The 21,076-nt window shown below is 36.5% G+C and overlaps 2 protein-coding genes across 2 annotated transcripts in view; one reads left to right on the plus strand and one right to left on the minus strand.

Moving 5' to 3' along the window:
• Nucleotides 1–21,076, plus strand: part of gogo (thrombospondin-1 like protein golden goal) — a 398,554-nt gene that overhangs the window by 16,294 nt on the left and 361,184 nt on the right. The window lies entirely within an intron of this gene.
• LOC141486648 (uncharacterized) lies at nt 13,880–14,976 on the minus strand. The gene is made up of 2 exons (XM_074184999.1): nt 14,779–14,976; nt 13,880–14,715 (listed from the first exon to the last, which is right to left on the minus strand). Exons 1-2 carry the CDS (start codon nt 14,928–14,930, stop codon nt 14,004–14,006), a joined length of 864 nt encoding a protein of 287 aa, XP_074041100.1. The 5' UTR covers nt 14,931–14,976; the 3' UTR covers nt 13,880–14,003.

The raw sequence follows: 21,076 nt of genomic DNA on the forward strand, positions 1-21,076 counted from the left end.
ATCACTCTGTATTTGTGGTCAGGATAGCATTATAAAAACGAAGTATTTCTTATATTTTTTATATTCTGATTTGCGACCGACCATCGCAGACTTCCCTATTTTCAACAGTAATGAATAAACTCTAATTCAAATTAGTTGGATTTTATTTACATCATTCTGTTAGGATATTCAAATTAATATCAAGACAGAACATGTTGTAATCAGTAAATCCAACAATATTATTTTAACAAGCTATATAGTATGCTATTTGGTATTGGTCCGTCATCGTTATTCATAATATTATTTTGTTTACCTATTTCTTCTATACTCTCATAGGCATCTAGTTGCCTGTTGTTGTTAGTAGTTGTTTACAGCTGATTCTCGGCCTCCCCCCACCACTATGACGTATTAATTGCTTTTTTTATTGGTTGTTGTTTGGTGAAGTTTTTTTTGTTGTGCAGTGAAGTCAAGGCGTTGTGACCTTGAAGTGTCTGGTGCATGGATCGTTCAGATTTTTTTTTCATATGAGATTTTGTGTGTTTATGTGTGTGTGTAGGAGAATGCACGGTACAGGGTTTCATCATGTGCTTGTTTGTCTATGTACAAACATACGTCTGCATACTTCGAAGATCCTCCAAGTAATAAATGCTCCATCGGTGTTAGGGCACCAAGTTAGTAGTGGAGTGACGTCACAGCAATAACCGTTCAACGGCTAGAGAGCGACATGTTCACTCCACGACGTGTGGCAGAGTAATGCGTATTCATCGGTCTGCCCTCACCTCTCCTGAAGCGATGAAGGTTCGCTCTAGCCCCGCTATCCATGGTGACACAACGGCAGCCGAGGACTGTTTGCCTAGCGTCTACCCTCTCCGAGACCGCAACGACCACTGCTTGCTCGTACCGGCAACTGTTATCGCATCAAGTTGGGAGATGGGCTTGGCTGTGACGTCAGGCATCTCTAGTGGATAGCAACTAGCAATGTGAATCTTTCACGGTTTCATGGTGGGGGTGACTCACACTGTTTAATATAAAAGAAATGCCTGGCACACTATGAAATCAGTAGACGAATATATCTGCAGCAGTTAGCAATTGGTAGAGTGTTATTCAGTTCGTAATAGAAGGAAGACGGTGAGTGTATTTGTCTGTTGGAAATTGTTTATATTTTCATATATATTTTCATCATGTCCGTTTCAAAAGTAGACTTGAATAAAATTAATAATTTGATTGTACAGGAGGTTGAAATACTAGAGCAAAAGGCCTTATCATCATTGCCAATTGATGAAGTGTACATAATTAAAAATATGTCAACTTATTCTACACGATTTGGTAAATCAATTTTATTAACTTTGCAAGATGTGAGCAATGATAAATTATTTAAAACATGGCTACCAAAACGTATTTCGTTGCAATTCAGTGATGACGATATATCTTGTATCAACTCATCAGGTGGTAAATATACGATGATGTATTTAGGACAGAGCCAACAAAGTTTTGCTGGCATGAAAACGCGATCTCTAGTCAAATTCAATATGATTGAATAATAGTAATAATTTATAGTGAATTTCTTTAGGTCATAGCTTACAAAGTTTTTTTTGGTGTGAAAACGATAACTCTAGTCAAATTCAATATGATTGAATAATAATAGTAATTATAATGAATTTCTTATTGTTTTATTAATATTCATATATTAGATGATAATTATATGGAAATATAAACATTACTAACTTAGTTGAATACACTCACTTTGTAACTACAAGTAAAATGGGAATGTGAGTATTATATCACTGAAAAATTGGAGGTTGCTTATTGTTTTTTTTTTTTGTTCGATTTCAGTTCCACCATTTAAAGATGTGGATGCAGTACGCAAGTCAAGATTGGGTCGATATTGTAGATCTCAAATCATCGGTTCAACATTTGTCGTCTAAATTGAAGGTGTTGGGTGATGGAGCCGAACATGCAAGCGTTTATGATATGAGTGTATGCTATGATGAAAAACAAATCGAATTATGCCTTCGTGATGCTGAGAACTATTGGAGTGGTGCAGAAGTTTGCAACAAATTTTTGGATAATGAATTGGAATTGTGGCAACTTTGTGAGGTTATGATTGAACTGAACCTAAGAAGATTCCTGTATAGCCTCCAACCATACTTGCCAGAATGGATTATTCATCACTTTGAATTGAATGATGAAAATCGAGAGGAAATTGAAGATGGTCGCGAAAATGATGATTATGAGGAAGAAGTTATTTTAGATAGTCTGTATGTTCCTGTGAATCATAAATAATGTCAAATAAAAAACTTTGTATTATTTTCATGTTTTATTTATTTAAATCTGATGAAATACAATAGAAAATGATTACAAAACAATAAATATGATATAAAATACAATACATGATATAAGTCAGTTACAAATAAAAAAAAAAAAAGATCATAAAACAGTACATGATAGAGTGAAAAAAAAGTGTCAATATCTGCTATGAACTGAACCATCCAATGCATTGTATGTTAAAACTGTATCATGCAAAATTAATGCATATACTTTAGTGTTGTCTGGAAACTTGGTCTTCCTCGTCTCAAACTCAATCTTTATATCAATAGTTGATGATTTTGTTGCATTCGGTTGATGGGAACAATCGATGACGAATAGTGGATTCTCTCTAAATTGTCCAATGTCCATCAGAGGTTCACTCATATCTTTATCATAATAACTTCGCTGGAAACTCTCAAAAGCATAATAAGCAGGAGCATCAAGTTTTTTATCGAAATTCAAATTCCAACGCTCATATGGATAAACTTCAGAATTCAAGTATACTCGAATACTATTGATATCAGCAGTTGTGAATTTTGTAATATCTTGTGTTCTATCTTCAGATGTGGTAGTACTTTGGAATGCGATGATGACAAAACGAGGAGTTTCCAATGCGTTAGTTGTTTTGATGGCCCATATGTCTGAAGAAGTCCCACGTAATGATGGTAGTTCATAGAGGTCCCACATACGATACGCCAACTTGATTTTGGCATTCAGACCGCTTTTGTTTATTCTACTCAAAAGTTTGAGCTTGTGTTTATCATCTGGTACAATATGCCTTATTTTCCATTCGATTTTATTTATTTCCAAATCAGCATCAACCTCACCTATATATGAGTTTTTGAATGATCGAGCGATAATCAAAATCAATTCCTGTTTGGCATTCAAGATACTTTTGTTGTAATCTTCAGCAAAACCCATCAAATATTTCAGTGGTAGTTTTCCACTAAAAACATGACTGTTTGTATCCAAGATATCTTGCTTCAATTGTGAAAGTCCCCAACCAGATGTCAATAATGTGTTAGCATGAGATTGTCCAAATGATATCATGGTTTTCATTGTAGATGTTATCCCAGGTTTTCTAACAACAGCCACTTGTTCACCTCCCATTTCATAACGAATTTCGTCAAAGAGAAATGCAATTGCATTATTCGAGAGATAGCATGTTTTCGCTACATCTTTGGGGGTGAATTTACCTTCTATGTAAATGAAGCTCTCGGCAATATCTAGTATAACATCTTGATTATTGATTGCAATTCTGATTTCATCCGAATTCCTGAATAGCGGTGATCCATAGGGCTTATATGTGTGCTCATGTAAACTTATGAGAGAATGATCGAGCACTGGTTCATTGAATATATTCAACTTTTCATTGTTTGTTTCGAGCACCATTGTTATTTTCTCACTTTCAATCCAATCGATTTCAAAAATTTAAGATCACTCACAGACAGAGCGTTATGTGCTAACTGTTTAGCATACACTTGTGGAATGAGCTTCTTTTTATGCACACCTTTCTTTTTGATAGTGCAACTCGTTTGGGATTGTTCAATGCGATTTTGTCTATTATAAATGAAACCCATAACAACAGTTATTCGATTTTCTTCAATTCCAAAATAATGAAAATCTCTTCTTCACTTCCAAAATCGATAAGGTTATTTTTTTCATCCAAAATACGCACTGTAATGTTGTGAATCAATTGACGACCTTCTGGACTGACAGGCATATATATAATACTGTGTGGTTCTTTAGTAAGATTGTAGCCAGGTTCAACATCAATATCGAATGAGAAAAGAATGTGGGATTCTTCACCATTTATATATGAACCAGATATTATATTGCAATCTAAGCGGATAAGTCTCACAGTTGTAATGTTTATTGGTAATGATGATTCATGTATCTGATTTGGTGGAAATATTTCATGAGCGAACCCCATCATTTCTGCTATTGAATTTGGATGTGTCAGATCAATTTCATATTTGGATCGCATTTCACATTTGAATGTATTATTATTGGCGTGTAGATAGAAAATATCATCTGCAACGACATCATTTGGTTTTTTATCATGAAACAATCTGAACATGATATGTTTCTGTATGACGGCATTGATCTCTTCTATTTCATAAGCACCACATGGAATTTCAATTGTCAACTTTTGGGGTATCGATGAGTTGTCATTACTGATTCTAAAACTAACTAAGTTATTAGCTTCAGTTATATTATTGATTGTATTGCATCCATAGAATCCCAAAAGTCCTAATCCATAACGACTGTTCCTATCCAATTCAATTGGTGGAAAAAAATCCGCACTCAAGACACTTGTCCCGACAGCTTGTAGCTCGAACTTTCGTGACATGACTGATGAATATTTTGAAACACATTTCAATTTATTATTGTACACAGCAACAGCACATTTGAGACAATTTACACTTTTTGGAAGGTGTTGTATTGTAATAAGTATCATTTTTATTGATACCAATATTCACATCCTCTATATTACAAATACAACACATAGATTTCCGAGGTATAGGACCGTCATTAACATCCGATTCTGAATTTTGATCGTGGTGGTGGTGCTCATAACAATATCTATGTTTCATTATATCGATGTCATCTTGCAGATGCTTAGGCAACTTTTCCCAAACATATGCAATCTCATGTGCAACACATGCAAGTATCACTTCCTTAGGCATATTTGCAAGCATCACTTTATCCATTTTTTTCAAGGTACCATATTTTGAAAACATTCTAAGTGAAAACCCCATTCCCTTGATAGCCTCCCGATCCAGTTTTGGTGTTGAATCCATTTTTATTTGGAAAATTATTTAGAGAGAAACTGCAAGCACAAGTGACCACAGAGAACTGTATTAAATTTCTGTTGTCGATCATAGTTATATTTGATTTTTACATTCGAACATTTTCGAAAGAATCGAGTCAATTCCAATGGTGGGGGTAGATCTCCAAAACTATCGAAATATGTGACTTCTTTCCCACATTTTTTATATGCCACCCAATGTGTTCCTGGTCCACTTATTCCATCTAAATTAACAATAGCTGTCTCGTTTTGTTTTGGACCTGAAGATGGTAATCTATCACGCATAAAAACACCACGAAAATGTGGAATTTTCATTTTTTGTGCATAATAACTGAGATCGAGATCAGTAAGAGGCCTCTGAGGTAGGGGTTCAATTAGTTTTTTGTTTTGTTTGTGGCTTTGTATGGTTTTAAATATAGTCCTAAACCTTTACGGTATGGTTTGAGATATATTCCACTTCCGCGTTTGCCTAATGCTACAGCCTCCATGGTTTTATTGTGACGATTGGCTTCCATTAAAGCCGCTCTGCTGGCTTTTGCCGAATTCACGGCCTTGGTAATACCAGCAGCAGCTCCCGCCAAACTTCCTAGTGCGGATAGTCCAGCAAAAATTGGTATCAATGGTAAAAGTCCACCGATCTTGGGAACAGGAATTATGCGTGATGTGCGGATTTTCTTCTTTCCACCGGCAGCTTTAAGGTATTTACGTGCCGCCTGCAATGCCACAGTGATAGCTTTTTTGCTATTATTCGTCACAAATTGATTCCCACCAGCTTTCTTCAATACATTTCGCACTTTATGGACTATCCCAGCACCAAATGCAACTTTTTTAATTTTATTTTTCTTCGTTTGTTTCCTCTTACATTTTTTCTTATTGGTACTACAACCCATGCCCATATGTCTTTTCGCTTTCATAATGTTGGTGACAAGTAATGCAGCTGCTCTTTCCCCAATACTCGCGTCCTTCGATTTAACCCTATCCCAAGCGCTGTATTCAAGTTCTTTGTCGGCTAAATGTCTTGCTGCAAGATCGGATGGATGCTTAGAATATTGAATATCGTGTTTTTTGCATTCAATATCTAATTTATTGATTCCAGGGTCGTTACGAGCTAAACGTTGTTTCAATTTTGTACCCGGTCCACAGTATTGATAACCTCCGGTAGATGTAATTCGAAAGGAAGTTTGTTTATTAAATCATTAACAAAACCACAACCTCTTTTAATTTTACGATCACTTTCAATACGTCCGTATCGTTTGATGGTACACATTGAAATGAATAAGCTAATAACATTTATATAGTCTCCAACCACGGCACGATGCGCATTGTAAAACAGAAAGAAAAGTTTGCTGTAGATAATCTAGATGAGAAATTTGGTTGTGGATTGAATGGACAAAGGGTATTCAGACATGGTCCACTACTTCCATCATCAGTTCGAGGACTCATTATAGGACCTTCAAATTGTGGAAAGACGAATGCAATGATATCACTATTAACACATCCACAAGGACTGAGATTTAGAAATGTGTATCTCTATTCGAAATCACTCAATCAACCTAAATATCAGTACTTGCGAAGTGTTTTGGAACCTATAAAAGGATTAGGTTTTTATACATTCAGCAATAATGCAGAAATAGTGGAACCCTCCGACGCTAAGCCTAATTCTGTTTTCATTTTCGATGATGTAATATGTGAAAAGCAAGATATTATTAGATCATATTTCTGTATGGGACGTCATAAGGATGTTGATTGTTTTTATCTAGCACAGACATATTCACGGGTACCCAAACAGTTAGTGCGTGACAATACCAATTTCATTATAATGTTCAAACAAGATGAGACGAATTTACATCACATTTATTCAGATCATGTTTCACCCGATGTAACATTCAAACAATTCCAATTGATGTGTGTAAAATGCTGGGAGGACCAATATGGATTTCTAGTCATTGATAAGGATAGAAAAATAGATGAAGGTAGATATCGCAAAGGATTCGATAGTTTTATATACCCATGATCTTGTTTTTGGAACTTATTCGATCACTGAATATTGTAGTGGTCACTTCACCAACGAATTAAGCTTTAATTCAAAAAAAAGGGCATTATGAATACAAAAAAAGATCCTGAAAATAAAAACAATGAAATAAATTTGAAACGTCAACTAGTAGAGACAACAGAAGCTGTCAGGCAGAAATTCAACTCTATCAAGAATGATAATATTGAAAATCGTACGACACTTGAAAGATTGTATGAGCCCATAATGAAACCATTGAATGTTTTATCATCAAACGCTACTTCTAAATCACCAGTGTTATCACCAAATCATGGAACTGTTCAATCTACTTCAAATTATCCCATGAGTACTCCAATAGGAAGAAAACAATCTTTTGGTAGTGTATCATCTGTGAATAGTGACACGAGCACACTTCAAGACGATATGAGAACAACTCTATTCGAAACACCATCATCGTCCCACATCGATTCCTCGGATCCTGACATCTCACCTGTTATGAATGAAAGTGGTGAAGATGTTTTGATGAAACATTTGAATAATATAAAATCTAGAAATCCAGCATATGATGGAACATTTGGCGTACGTATGGATCCAATTACACAAAAGCTGAAAATGGGAAGTCTAGTGGTAAATTTCAAAGATGGAAACATTTCATTTTGGGATGCTAATAAAGTGAAAAAATATGAATGCGCAGGTAGTCCAGAATTGTATGATATGATTTTTTTGAAGAATCCACAAGATGTTGATAATGAAGAAACTCGTCAAGTATATTCCAAAATATTGAAAATAACGAATGCTCCATATAAACAATATCATCTGAAGAATGGTTTTAAAAATACAAATTCTAAAAAATTTCGTGAAGTTATCAAACCTCTATTAGACTCACGACAATATCCAATAAGAAGTAGAAGTAAAATTGGTGGAGCACTCAAACGAGTGAAAATGGAGAAAATATATAATTCTAAACCTGTGAATTATGTGTACTGGAATTCACCGAAAGAGTTAGTTGCTCGCCTACGACTATTGGTAGCTTCAAAGTCAGCCGGACATACCGGACATGATAATGAAATAATTTCAATAATTGAAGAATTACGTGAAGAAGGTATAATATATTAACATATTCACATGTAATGATCACTGTCACATCATCATTCAATGCAGTAACATTATCACCTTTTCTCTTTAATCATATTGAAATAGAATGACTAATGAAATAAGTGATGTCAAACGACAAGTTGTTAATGAATTACATAAACCTGCAAGACGTAATTTTCGTAGAAGAATAACCACCATCAAAGGTTTTGCAGATCTATGGCAAATAGATTTAGCTGAACTGCAACCTTATGCAAAAAGTAATGAAGGATACCGATATATACTTGTAGTGATAGATTGTTACTCCAAATATCTGTGGACTGTAGCAGTTAAAGATAAAACAGGTAGTACAGTAACTAATGCAATGAAACATGTACTGAAAGAAGCCAAATACTCCCCCAAACACATACAAAGCGATCAAGGGAAAGAATTTTTCAATAAAAGCTTCTCATCTCTCATGCGAGAATATAATATCAATCATTATTCAACATTTAGCACAAAGAAGGCAGCTATAGCAGAAAGAGTGATTCGTACAATAAAGGCATGGCTCTACAAGGAATTTTCGATGAGAGGTCACCACAAATGGCTTGATATTCTTCCAATTATAACTAGTAGATATAATAATAAAGTTCATCGTACAATAGGTATGGCACCCATCAATGTTGATTCAACAACAAAATTAAAATTCAAGGGTATCAATGGAATTGGAGGAAGACAAAGTAAACCCAAATTCCAATTAAATGATATTGTACGTATAAGTAAATACAAACATATTTTTGAAAAGTCTTACACTGCGAATTTTACCACGGAGCTATTCAAGATTGTTAAAATTAATAAAACCATCCCAACGACTTATAATCTTGAAGATATGAATGAACAGCCGATTAGAGGATGTTTTTACGAAGAAGAGTTATTACGAACCGAGAATCCTGACGTATATCTGATTGAGAAGGTGTTGAAGAGAAGAAAAAATAAAGTATATGTAAAGTGGTTAGGCCTTCCTAGCGAACAAAATTCTTGGATTGATGAATCAAATATGGTTTAAATGTATATAATAGTGACTTTTATGAATAAAGTAATATTAAAGTTCATTATTGTTTTCATTTCAATTATAAGTATGTGAACTGAAAAATATTGCAGCGGTAAACATTGCCCCAGCCATTCGCAATGTTCTGTGTATACCAAACCAAATTAATTGTATACTCCATTCCCGCTTATATTTTTCAACTCACGATATTGAAAACACATTATCATTCCCAAAACTAATCGCCGTCACTTTGAAATGCAGTATCCAACTCTTTTTGCCAATTATCTCTCACTGATAATGCTGTCTCATAAAGCTTAGTCGACTCCTCAAGCTCAGCCTGAGCTTGCATTCTCGAACGTTGATGGAATTGCTTATCTTTACCAATTTTTGAACGGAGTTCATCAGCATCTTTAGACATTCTAGCCAATTCAACCTTCGCTAATGCAATCTTGGCATCTAATGCTTCAAGAGTTTCATTATTAGCATTAATAGCTCGCTCACTCTTTTCAAGTTCAGCAATAGTCATCTGTGCCTTTACAAGACGGCATTTTGCTTTCCTTTTCATTTCCCCAAACCGATGGAGGGGGCTGAAAGAAGATAGCGGTTCAGCTTTCAAATCACTCTTCATTTCTTTAGGAGTACCTTTTGGCTTCCTCTTCGATCTGTCACTTTTCGTTGCGGGTTTTTTCTGTCGCACAACACTTTTGGATTCTTTCTTTTCTTTAAAGTCAGTGACAATCGATGAAGATGCCTTAGTAACCTTCCTCTTGATTGTTCTAGATTTCTTATCAACACCAAGAGGAAGGGTAGATGAAGAGTGTTTGAGTGATGATAATTGCGAAACGATCGGATTTTCAATAATAATTTGCTCATTTGGTTCTGGCACATCTGCAAAGTTAACGAAGTCGTTAATATCAAAATCATTTATCGAATCTTGACTCGATAAATGTAATACTGGAATATTTTCAAAATCAGTCTGATCGATATCAACAAGTGGTGAACCATCTTCAGCAATCAATAGCGGCATAGAGCTCATGATTATTAAGGTCTGAGGAATGATATGTGATAGCAATAGAATGTGGATAGGAAAGGTGATGATGTTACTGAGACCTCACCATTTATAGAAGAAAATAAACTAGCGCATGCGCTCTTTCATCAACTGGCACATGCGCTCTCTCACTAAACTATTCACGCATGTAACAATCTTTGTCATTTAAGAGGAAAACTTTGTGTTGCATGCATGTATTTTTAAATGTTAGAAAATAATACAAATAAATTCAAAATATATATATATTTATTAATAATAGAGGACAATAACGATAATAAAAAATGAAAAATGTTAATATGTCTCTGTGGATGTGGAACGTTCTTTGACTCTATTCCTCAATAGTTGTTGCTCGTGCGTCAAACACCAACATTGAAAAAAATGGATTCTCCTATTGGGGTAGAGTTGACCAACCTTCTCACACAGATCCCAAGTACTTCTACATGCATTGCATACATGATTCCAACAATTCATGGAATATGTATCACAACGCAAACAACGTTGCAGTGGAGTTGGAACGGCAGCACAGATACCACAAATATTTCTACAGATACCTATATTGTTAAATATTATAGGTTCGGAACACTTCAGACACTGTAACTGTTGTTGACGATAATCCGATTTTGTTCGCTTCGGTGGATGAGAAGGAGGCGATAGTTGAATCCGCAACACGCAATCACTACACATACCAGTACATGGATTGATTGAATCCTTAGGTCTACTTATTTGACAAAAGTAGCACACAATAGCCCCTGCAATCATCATTGGGTAGACACACACTTTTGGTTTTTCATTCCACTCTTTTGGAAACGGCATTTTACTAATTCGATTAGAAATATAAAGAGATGACTTACAGAAACTCTGAATGCTCTCTCCTATACCTACGATCTCTATTTATACAAATCAACATCATGTGGAAGTATAGTGGGATAACTTCTCCTACTATTCCACTCTAAACGAGTCAAGTGGGAGTCGCATCACCTCCTATATAAGTTGACTTGCAAACCTAGAGTTCATTCATTCACTCTCTACAACTGTGAGCAAACAACAACAAGATGAATTCTGCAAAAATAAATGCTGCATTAAATAGAATAGCTGCTGTTGATGAAAACAATTGGATAGACGAATCAGATGATGAGGATGTCAATGTTCCGCTAGAGGAAGTAATAGTTGAAGCAGAAGATGTTGGAGTCGATGAAGATGAGATAGACGAAGTTGAAAACGAGGCCAACCAAAGCGACGAAGATGATGACGTGATGGAGTTTGAGAGGGTCATGGATGAAGAAGGAGATGATGAAGGGATAGAAGCTGACACAACTGAAGGTGATGGTGCTATGAGGATCGGTATGCGAACACTCAATGTCAGTGAGACACTGGAAGATCCCTTGGATTTGTATTGTGCATTGGATGCATACGTATTGATCAGCACAATAGATGGAGAGAACAAAAAACTATGTTGGTGCTGCTTTCGGTTTTATTCGCATAGAAACAATAATGGAGGGTGGTATGCCCATGTCAACACCCACAACACTGTCTCAATTATGGAAATGGGACAGAATTGGTGTGAAGCTTGCGAGAGGCCACTAACAAACTTCACCCGAGTATCTACATGTATTATATGTAATAATGTCCAACCTGTGGCACAATAACCGTGGACCTACTGGTCAAAAAAAAAAACAACAGCCCTTTTCAGGGCTACATTATTCACACAAACAGTAGTTAGTTGTATTAGTATTCATAGATTATGTGACAAATGAATACTTTGATTAATAAAAGTCTAAGTTGGAAATTTGTTAGTCTTTGAATATCTATACATTATATGACAAATAAATTACTACTTTGACTGAAAAGTCGAAATTTGGAATTTGATAGTCATTGAATATCTATGCATATGATGAGTACTACTTTAAATGAAAGTTGAAGTTGGCATTTGTCAATCATTCATATGCATATAATGATGAATACTTTCACATACATATATTTCGTTTGAGATTATAATGTTAACATAATGTTAACAATGGTATGAATCTGTTTCTGTTTGAAAGTATAATGGTAGCTCTGAAAAGAGCTATTTTTTTTATTGTTTCAGTCTTTAATTGTAGCCCTGAAAAGGGCTGTTATTTTTTTATTAATCCATGCAATGATATGGACTAACGCTCCTCATCATCAGAAACAATAATTATGGTATCGTCATCTGAATCAGATGATATACTAATGATATCATCCTCATAGTAGTCATCTGAATCAGATGATATACTCATGATGTCGTCGTCGTCATAATCAGCTGAATCAGATGATATACTAATCACATCATCCGCATTATTATCGTCAACAGCATCTATGTCGTCCTGAATACCTTGTTCCACTCGTTCTGCGAAATCATCAGGAAGATCATAGATTCGCTGCAGAAATTGAGCGAAGGTTGTACTCAAATGATCAGACGTTGAATCTATTTCATGTACTTGGATGGGTCCTGTACTCGACATTGTGGAAGAATGATATAGAACTGGGATTGTTGCTATATTTATATTGGAAGAAATGAAATGGAGGGGGTGAAATGTAGAACAGTGTTTGAGATTCGAAAACATCAAGAATGAAACTCTGAGCGATTATTAGGAGAAATTCTAGTGATTATTATGGAAAAAAAAACTAATAAGAGGGAGAGGAAGGGAGGAAGACACTGCCCCAGCCTCGCAGTGCCTCGTGTACACCAACCAAAAAGTGTGTACTCCGTGGAAGGAAAGGAAAGGAAATGATGGACGAGTAGATGATTATATGTCATCATCGGAATTGAGGACATCATCATCGATTAGGATTGGGGATGGCGGAGGACTATCCTCGATGAGGATAGGGGATGGTGGAGGACGTCTAACGTCAAGCTCGTCATCAGCATCATCACCAGAGTCGTCGTCGTCATCATCGTCGTCGTCGCTACTCATTGGGACAATGTCATCATAAGCAGGGTCCCACCATCCGTCAGGATCTGGATATTCCGAGTCATCCAAGTGTCCTTCGTCACTGCCAGTGACATGCTGAACTTGCATCCTGATGTCGTGATCCCGGTATTCGTATGGCGGACTGTGGGGTTCCGTGGTGGAAGAGACAACCTGTACCTGGCTGTTATCCCAGTAATTGAAGTTGTACCCCTGATCCGGGCAGCTATAGGGTTCGGAGGTTGAATCGGGTTCCATCTCGATGCTAGCTGATCAACTGAATGTTTCATCAGATGATTTCTACTTTTATACTTTCGAGAGGGAGTGGGAGAGGAGTGGAACATTGAGTAGGGGTAAATTGTAGTGTGACATAAGACATATTCAATGAGTAGGGGTAAATTGCAAAGTGACATAAGACATATTCAATGAAAGAGATACTTGAATGGATAAAATACAAATGAAATATACTTGTCGATTTCACTATGAAACATGTCTATTTTTTTATTTTTTAAATTTTCTTCACATGAAATTATTTACAAGTGATTAGAGAACACAAAAATTGATGTGAGGTATTTGTCTAGAAGAACTTGGAATTGAAATAAAAAAATAATAATGATAATAAGAGGAAGTGAAGAAAAATGCTCCAACCATCGCATTGTTCAATGTGTACCAAACCAAAAAACAGTGTACACCCTTTATTTCACTTCCTTTTCCTTTATTCAATATAAACTTAACAAATATAAACTTAAAACTACCATAATTAAATACTCCTAACTAACCTAAAACTAATCTTACATTTACACTTCATCTACAAAAAGAGTGTCCATAACTGTCACTACTTTTTTGTACAGCTCTATCGAAGAGGTCTTTGCTTTACACCTTTCCTGCAGAGATGCATAATTCCGATCTATTTCGGCCATTTCCTTTTGGAGTTCCCTCCGTCGGTTATCCATTTCAGCCATTTGTCGCTTCATGGTAACCAACTCGGCCTCGCTAGATCGGGCAGCTCGTTCTGCTTTCTTGCATCTCTGCAGAAAAACACTCATCTTTTCACTAACCTCTCCGATAGGCTGTGGCACCAACACCTCAGGATCCGCCGGTGTCGCTGGCAGCGGTGGTAGTCGCGTCACCAACGGCGACAATATCACCAACTCCGGAGAAGGACTCCTCGGAATTTCCACTGCTGCTGGTGCTGCTGCTGGTGTGGAGGCCCTCTTACGAGAGGTCGAAAAACTACCTGCATAAGGATTAGTCCTATTGCAAGTAGCTCGGTACTTTGAAATAGGACCAACCTTTGCTGCAGGTCGTTGGCAAACCTTCTTCACAGCCCTGACTTCCTCCTCCTCCTCGAATAAGTCAGGGCTAGAAGATCTGCACCTAACTCGCGAACGCGAAGTGGTTGGCTGGTCAACCGTCACCGCTCTCGAAGATGCTGCCTCCTCCTGGTCAGCGGACACCGGCAGAATAGACGCCACAGCATTATTCACCTCCTGTGTATTGGTTGCCATTCTGAAAAAGAAGAAATAATACAAAGTTAGTTGATATAAAAAATAACATTCCTAATTTACTTACTCAAATATCAAGTTGGTCGTTGGAACGTACTGCCTTGTTGTGGAGTGGACTGCTCTCGATGAGATGACTTCTCGAACTGAATGTTGTGGAGTGCTCTCCGGAGGGTATCGACTTCGATGCGTGAGCGGTGGGAAAATGGTGGGAGCGCACATGCGCGATGAGGGTAGGGGTGTACATGCGCAAATGTTGGGAGTCGGGGGGCGGGCTTCGGGGAGGGGAGGGGCGGGGCTTCGGAAAGGGGCGGGGCTTCGGAAAGGGGCGGGGTATCCGAAAAGTTGGTGGCGACGGGGGGGGGGGGGGGGGGGGGGGGGGGGGGGGGGGCCCTAACGGGCCCCGCCCACTGCCTGGGCTCCGCCCAGGTGGGTGGGGCCTCCGGCCCCAGGTAGGCGGGACATCTGGAGAGACATCTACGCCCTCTTCGCGCGCGCGTTCGTAACATAATATGCAACCGAACACCTAACCTAACGTATTAACGTATTAACGTAACCTAACCTAGTACGCTAACCTACCGCTATGCAACCGAACACCTAACCTATCGTATGTATTAACGTAACCTAACCTAGTACGCTAACCTACCGCTATGCAACCGAACACCTAACCTAACCTAACCTAACCTAACCTAACCTAACCTAACCTAACCTACAGTAACTATTAACCTAACCTAACGAGGGAATACTAACCTAACACCTAACCTAACGTAAGTATGCAGCTAACCTAACGTAGCTATTAACCTAACCTAACGAGGGAATACATTCACCATGTTGGTTCCATTAATACATCATCAGTTGGTTTTGGTTTTGGTTGTATTATTCTATGATTTGGATTAATGTTCAGTCCTGGATATCCCAGTCCACCTGATGATGATGGCCTGACTTTATAGTTTCTCTCCAAAACTTCTTTATGGTTTTTCTCCAATACTTCAACTCTCTGTTCCAGTACATCATACTTTTTCATTGTAGTCCCTGTTATGTTTGACATAGCATCAAATTTTTTATTTGTAGACGCTGTTATGTCAGACATTTTTATGTCTACATCACTTGTAAGTTTGTCAAATTTACGAGTGAAAGTTATCCGAGCCTCTGCAATTTTATCGTTAAATGCTTGCCGGGCGTCCCGAGCAATATTGCCTATTGTGGATTGTATTGCAGCTTGTAGGGCTAGAAGTATAACTTCCTTTGCTCCATTAATTTCCCCCTCAAGATATGATACAGTTACACAATCACTCTTGTCAATTGGTTCACTTGTATTTTTCAATATTTTCCTTTGCATGTCATAATGACCATCTTTTGTTAATTTAAAACCATTCCCAGGAGGACCTCGAATGACATTACCACCCCATTTTCTTTTTCTACCAAACTTATCGATTGTTTTAGACATTGTGCACTCTACGATGATTCTCTTCAAACTGATATTTCTGTCATTTACATTATACTATATATTGCAGTAATTGATTAGGAAATAGAAATAATACAAATAAAATTTTAATCATTTTATATTCATTACAGTAATACATATACATACATACATAATACATTAATATCACATTACTTCTATCATATATTATTAATTATAAATGGCTACATAAATATCAATATTGAATTTTCCGGTTTTGAAGATATTGAATGATATTTCAATCATTGATCTCGGCAGATAATAAATTAATCAATTGATCCAATGGAGTCTCCTGAGATTGTGATTGTTGAATAATATTACTTATCCAACGAATGTTCTCATTTGGATCGTTTTCATAAAATTCAATATCATTATGACCCCAAGGAAGAGTGTGGGTAGTATTCGGAATGATAAATCGTTTATCGTCGTGATATGATAATGCAACTTTATTTTTTAATTCAGTATACATATCATGTAACACGCTTCTAAATGAATTCATCTTTCTGAATATCATACCACCTTGTTCGACGATTTTTTGATAATCTTCGCATGTCAATTCATTCTTTATTACAGATCGTTTAACCCCTTTGGCTTTCTTAAATTCACCATCAACAGATTTCACATAATATGCTTTAGCACCTGTACCATAAAAACTCATGATTGGATCATTTGGAAATTCATCTTTGAAGTTACCCAAGACTGAACTTGTTACTGGAATATTGAATTGGTTAACTATACTGTAATTGGATGTATCAAATCTACTTATGTTAGTTTTTATGAATTCATAAAAATTTTCTGTGTTTACTTTAAGAATGAGCGAGTCGGTATCTGTGTAAAGTAAAGAGACATTTTCATCAAAGTGTTGTTTGATGCATCCATAGAAAAAGTCATACATGACTGTTTTAGATAATTCTAATATGGAAAATCCCAAATATAATGGTTTATCGTAATGAACCTTCACTCTACCCAATTGAATGGCAACGAAATTATCAGTGAAAATTGAACAATTTTTGAAATTTGGTTTGGCTATGAGAGTGCTGGCACCTATATTTTTCTTTATATTTTCCCAATGTGTAACGAGTCTAACATCAATTCGATTATCTACATTCTCCATTGTCTTTCCATACACCGCATTATTCATTAGTTTATAGAAATCTTTAACAGATTTGTTGTTAGACCTATTACGCATTTCAGTATTAAGATCTATATAGGGTTCATCCAGCATGATTGTTTGAATTTCAATACTCTATGTGTATTCATTACAATCAATCCATTTTTGACAGCTTGCTGTAGATTCCTATAATGAACAATATATTTTCTTTTATCATTCAAATTTGAATTAATTTGGGAATTTTCGATTGTGTACGAGGTGGTAATTTTTTTCGACTAAAAAATGGAAGGTCAGAATGTTTATCATGCAACTCTTGTGGATAATGAATGTCCACTTCAAATACATACCCATACGGACTATCAGTACTCACATCCATCACATCGAGATTAAGAATTTCATTTTGGTGTCAACCATGTAATTCACTTGTTGTGTAAGGTTGTGACATACTGTGACCGTATAGATTTGTTGCATCTAAATATGTAATGAATGTGGAAGGTTCGTTGGAATATAATTGGGTACAAATCTATTATTTGCTATATGTTTCCCTCGCTACATTGACTAATTCCACCTCGTATACCTTTTGAAAAAAGTGAATCATATACAATGTCAGTTTTAGTAATTCCAATTCAACAATAGTGAACTTCAACATGGCATCCCATGATAATCCAGGTGCAGTGTAATATTGTGCCGGATCTAAGTTTTATATCTCTAAACTTGTGGTGCGGAAGTTTTCAAAAATATCACATAGTAGCAATACATCCGACTTCAAATACAAATCAGAGTATTCCCCCAAATTCTGACACTCGAATAAATTCCAAACTTTTCTAGCCCTATCATAATCAGTTTCCGATATATGTTCACAATTGAGTGTGTCATAAAACTGATTTTTTGTCGGAAGTAATGGATAATTCAATTTGTCAATGTCATCAACAAAACTATATGGAAATACACCTTTCTGTCTCATCAAATTGAATTTCTCAATTTGTGGGAAATGTTTGTGCATCTCCAAACATTGATCGGAGGTCAAGTTTGCACCCAACTTCTCCAACGAATTAGTCATAAATTTATAACTATCGATAAATCTCATTTTGAGATAATTCTTCCTAACCACACCATCTTTATCGGTATAGCTGTGTGTAAAGAGATGCTTCGTGAAAGATATATATTTCTCTTTAGTTTGCGGGATAACATCAACTTTCTCTTTATTCCTATACAATTCTTTTATGAATAAATGACAATCATAACCACTTAAATTATGAAAAATGATAGGTATGAAGTTTGGTATTTTGAAATTTAAATTACATTTCGAGTGAGCGGCATGTGATCTTTTCTTTCCTGTGACATGACAATGATCTCTTACTTTGACGTCACCATCAGTAAATGCTTTATTACATATACCACAAGTTCTGGCTGCAGCAAACTGTTCTTCTTCTTCGACAGTTTGTGTATCCATTGGTTTAGGGTTTCTGAGATGATTTTCATGTATCTCTTTCAAATCATCTTCAATGCTACTCACAAATTTCTGAGCTGCATCTACACCCCTATATGTAACAAATTTTGACAAATCATCATTATATGAACACTTTATCAAATAAGCAAATGAATATGGGGCATGTTTGAATGTTTTAATCGTGTATGAACTTTCAGGATTTGGCTCATTCACATGAATCGGTTTAAGCACTGATTCAAAATCAGCATACACTACAAATGGCACCCTCATTTGCCTCTCAAAGTTTTCAAACATTAGTTTATTTTCCGCAACCATTCTACCATATTTATTGATCTTTAAATTAGTAGTTGGTGTTGTGGTACTAATGTGATTACAATCATACATATTATGACGTAAAAGCAATCTCTCATCAGAAAAATATATCAAACATCCGTCACAAAAATATTTTTTCTGTCTATGAGCTGATAGTTGATTAGAAACTAATCTTGAAAGATCTTTGATCCAACAATAGTGACCATTACCGGAGTCATCAGTTATAAACAACAAATTGACATGTCTCGGAGTCTTCTCTGTGAGTATCGCAATGGACCAATCACTTCATACTTCATTTTACCCTTCTCAAATGTACTCTCTAAACCGTAAACATTAATTGAAATATCATTCCTATCTTCGAATATTTCGATACTCTTATTATTAACTTTAACCGGAAAATCCATACCTGTGACATCTAAAACAGTGGAAAATGTGGATATGACGTAAGTTCGGACACTCGACTATCTGCAGGATATAATGCTGATGTTATAGCCCAAGCAAAACAATATTGATCTTCATTACGAACATTCACAACAGCTTTCTTCCATTGAATACATTGAGGCAGCTTCACATATGAACGTCCTTCCAGTGGACTGTATTTATTAATGTTGACCTCGAGAAACAATATTTTTTCACAAGTCCAACCTGAATTATATAAAAAAAAAAATATTACTATTCAATCTTATTGAAATTTTTAAAAAATAAATACCTGAGTCACGATCCTGGAACTCAGTCGTTTGAGCCACAATTACATCACGGATCCATCAAAAACAGCATTCAAATCTGAAGATTGGTCCACTATTTTATTTTGGGAATTAAATGACTTCGTGTCCCTCGAATCATCAGTCTGAAGATATAATTCCCAAAAACTTCCATATTCACCTTGATGCTTTTTATGGATCCTGATGGCTGATTCCAGTAATTCAATGACCTTCTGCCTAATCTTATTGAAAATGACATGTAGTCACTGGTTACAATCGAACTCTCCACCCTGTATGTAGCAATGCGGCAATTGAATGCATTCGTTATAATTTGAACACCGTCAGACAATTGAACACATGCATTATTTTTATGACTCATGGTTCTTCGGTGAGAATTCACTTGGCTCATAGGAATTGTCACATTACAACAATTGCACGTATACATAGGTGTTGCATTATCCACTCTCACCCGTTTCACTGCAGGCCTCCTTGGCAACTCTGGAGCTGATGCCGACGAAGATTATCACTACGAGTGAAAGATTTACCACAGTCACAGGAATACATTTTATATAATAGTTCTCACTAACTCACTTGATGTAAACTGACATAGCCAACACTCGTACGCTTCTTAAATACACTCTGATAGGACCCGTCAAGACGTCATAGCCAACCCCACTTCTCAACTACATGCGCCAAGATTACCTCCCAACTGAATGCGATAACAGATGTCGATATACGAGCAAGCAGTGGTCGTTGCGGTCTCGGAGAGGGTAGGTAGACGTAGGCAAACAGTCCTCGGCTGCCGTTGTGTCACATCGATAGCGGGGCTAGAGCGAACCTTCATCGCTTCAGGAGAGGTGAGGGCAGACGATGAATACGCATTACTCTGCCACACGTCGTGGAGTGAACATGTCGCTCTCTAGCCGTTGAACGGTTATTGCTGTGACGTCACTCCACTACTAACTTGGTGCCCTAACACCGATGGAGCATTTATTACTTGGAGGATCTTCGAAGTATGCAGACGTATGTTTGTACATAGACAAAACAAGCACATGATGAAACCCTGTACCGTGCATTCTCCTACACACCACACATAAACACACAAAATCTCATATGAAAAAAAAATCTGAACGATCAATGCACCAGACACTTCAAGGTCACAACGCCTTGACTTCACTGCACAACAAAAAAACTTCACCAAACAACAACCAATTAAAAAAAGCAATTAATACGTCATAGTGGTGGGGGGAGGCCGAGAATCAGCTGTAAACAACTACTGTTGTTAACTTGTTTAACTAATCTTGAATGTATTGAAGTCTATGGAATGGTTTT

The sequence above is a fragment of the Leptinotarsa decemlineata genome, unplaced genomic scaffold, assembly GCF_025532065.1.
Source record: "Leptinotarsa decemlineata unplaced genomic scaffold, Ldec_3_MD MMD2_tig00026361_RagTag_RagTag, whole genome shotgun sequence".
Classification (NCBI taxonomy): domain Eukaryota; kingdom Metazoa; phylum Arthropoda; class Insecta; order Coleoptera; family Chrysomelidae; genus Leptinotarsa; species Leptinotarsa decemlineata.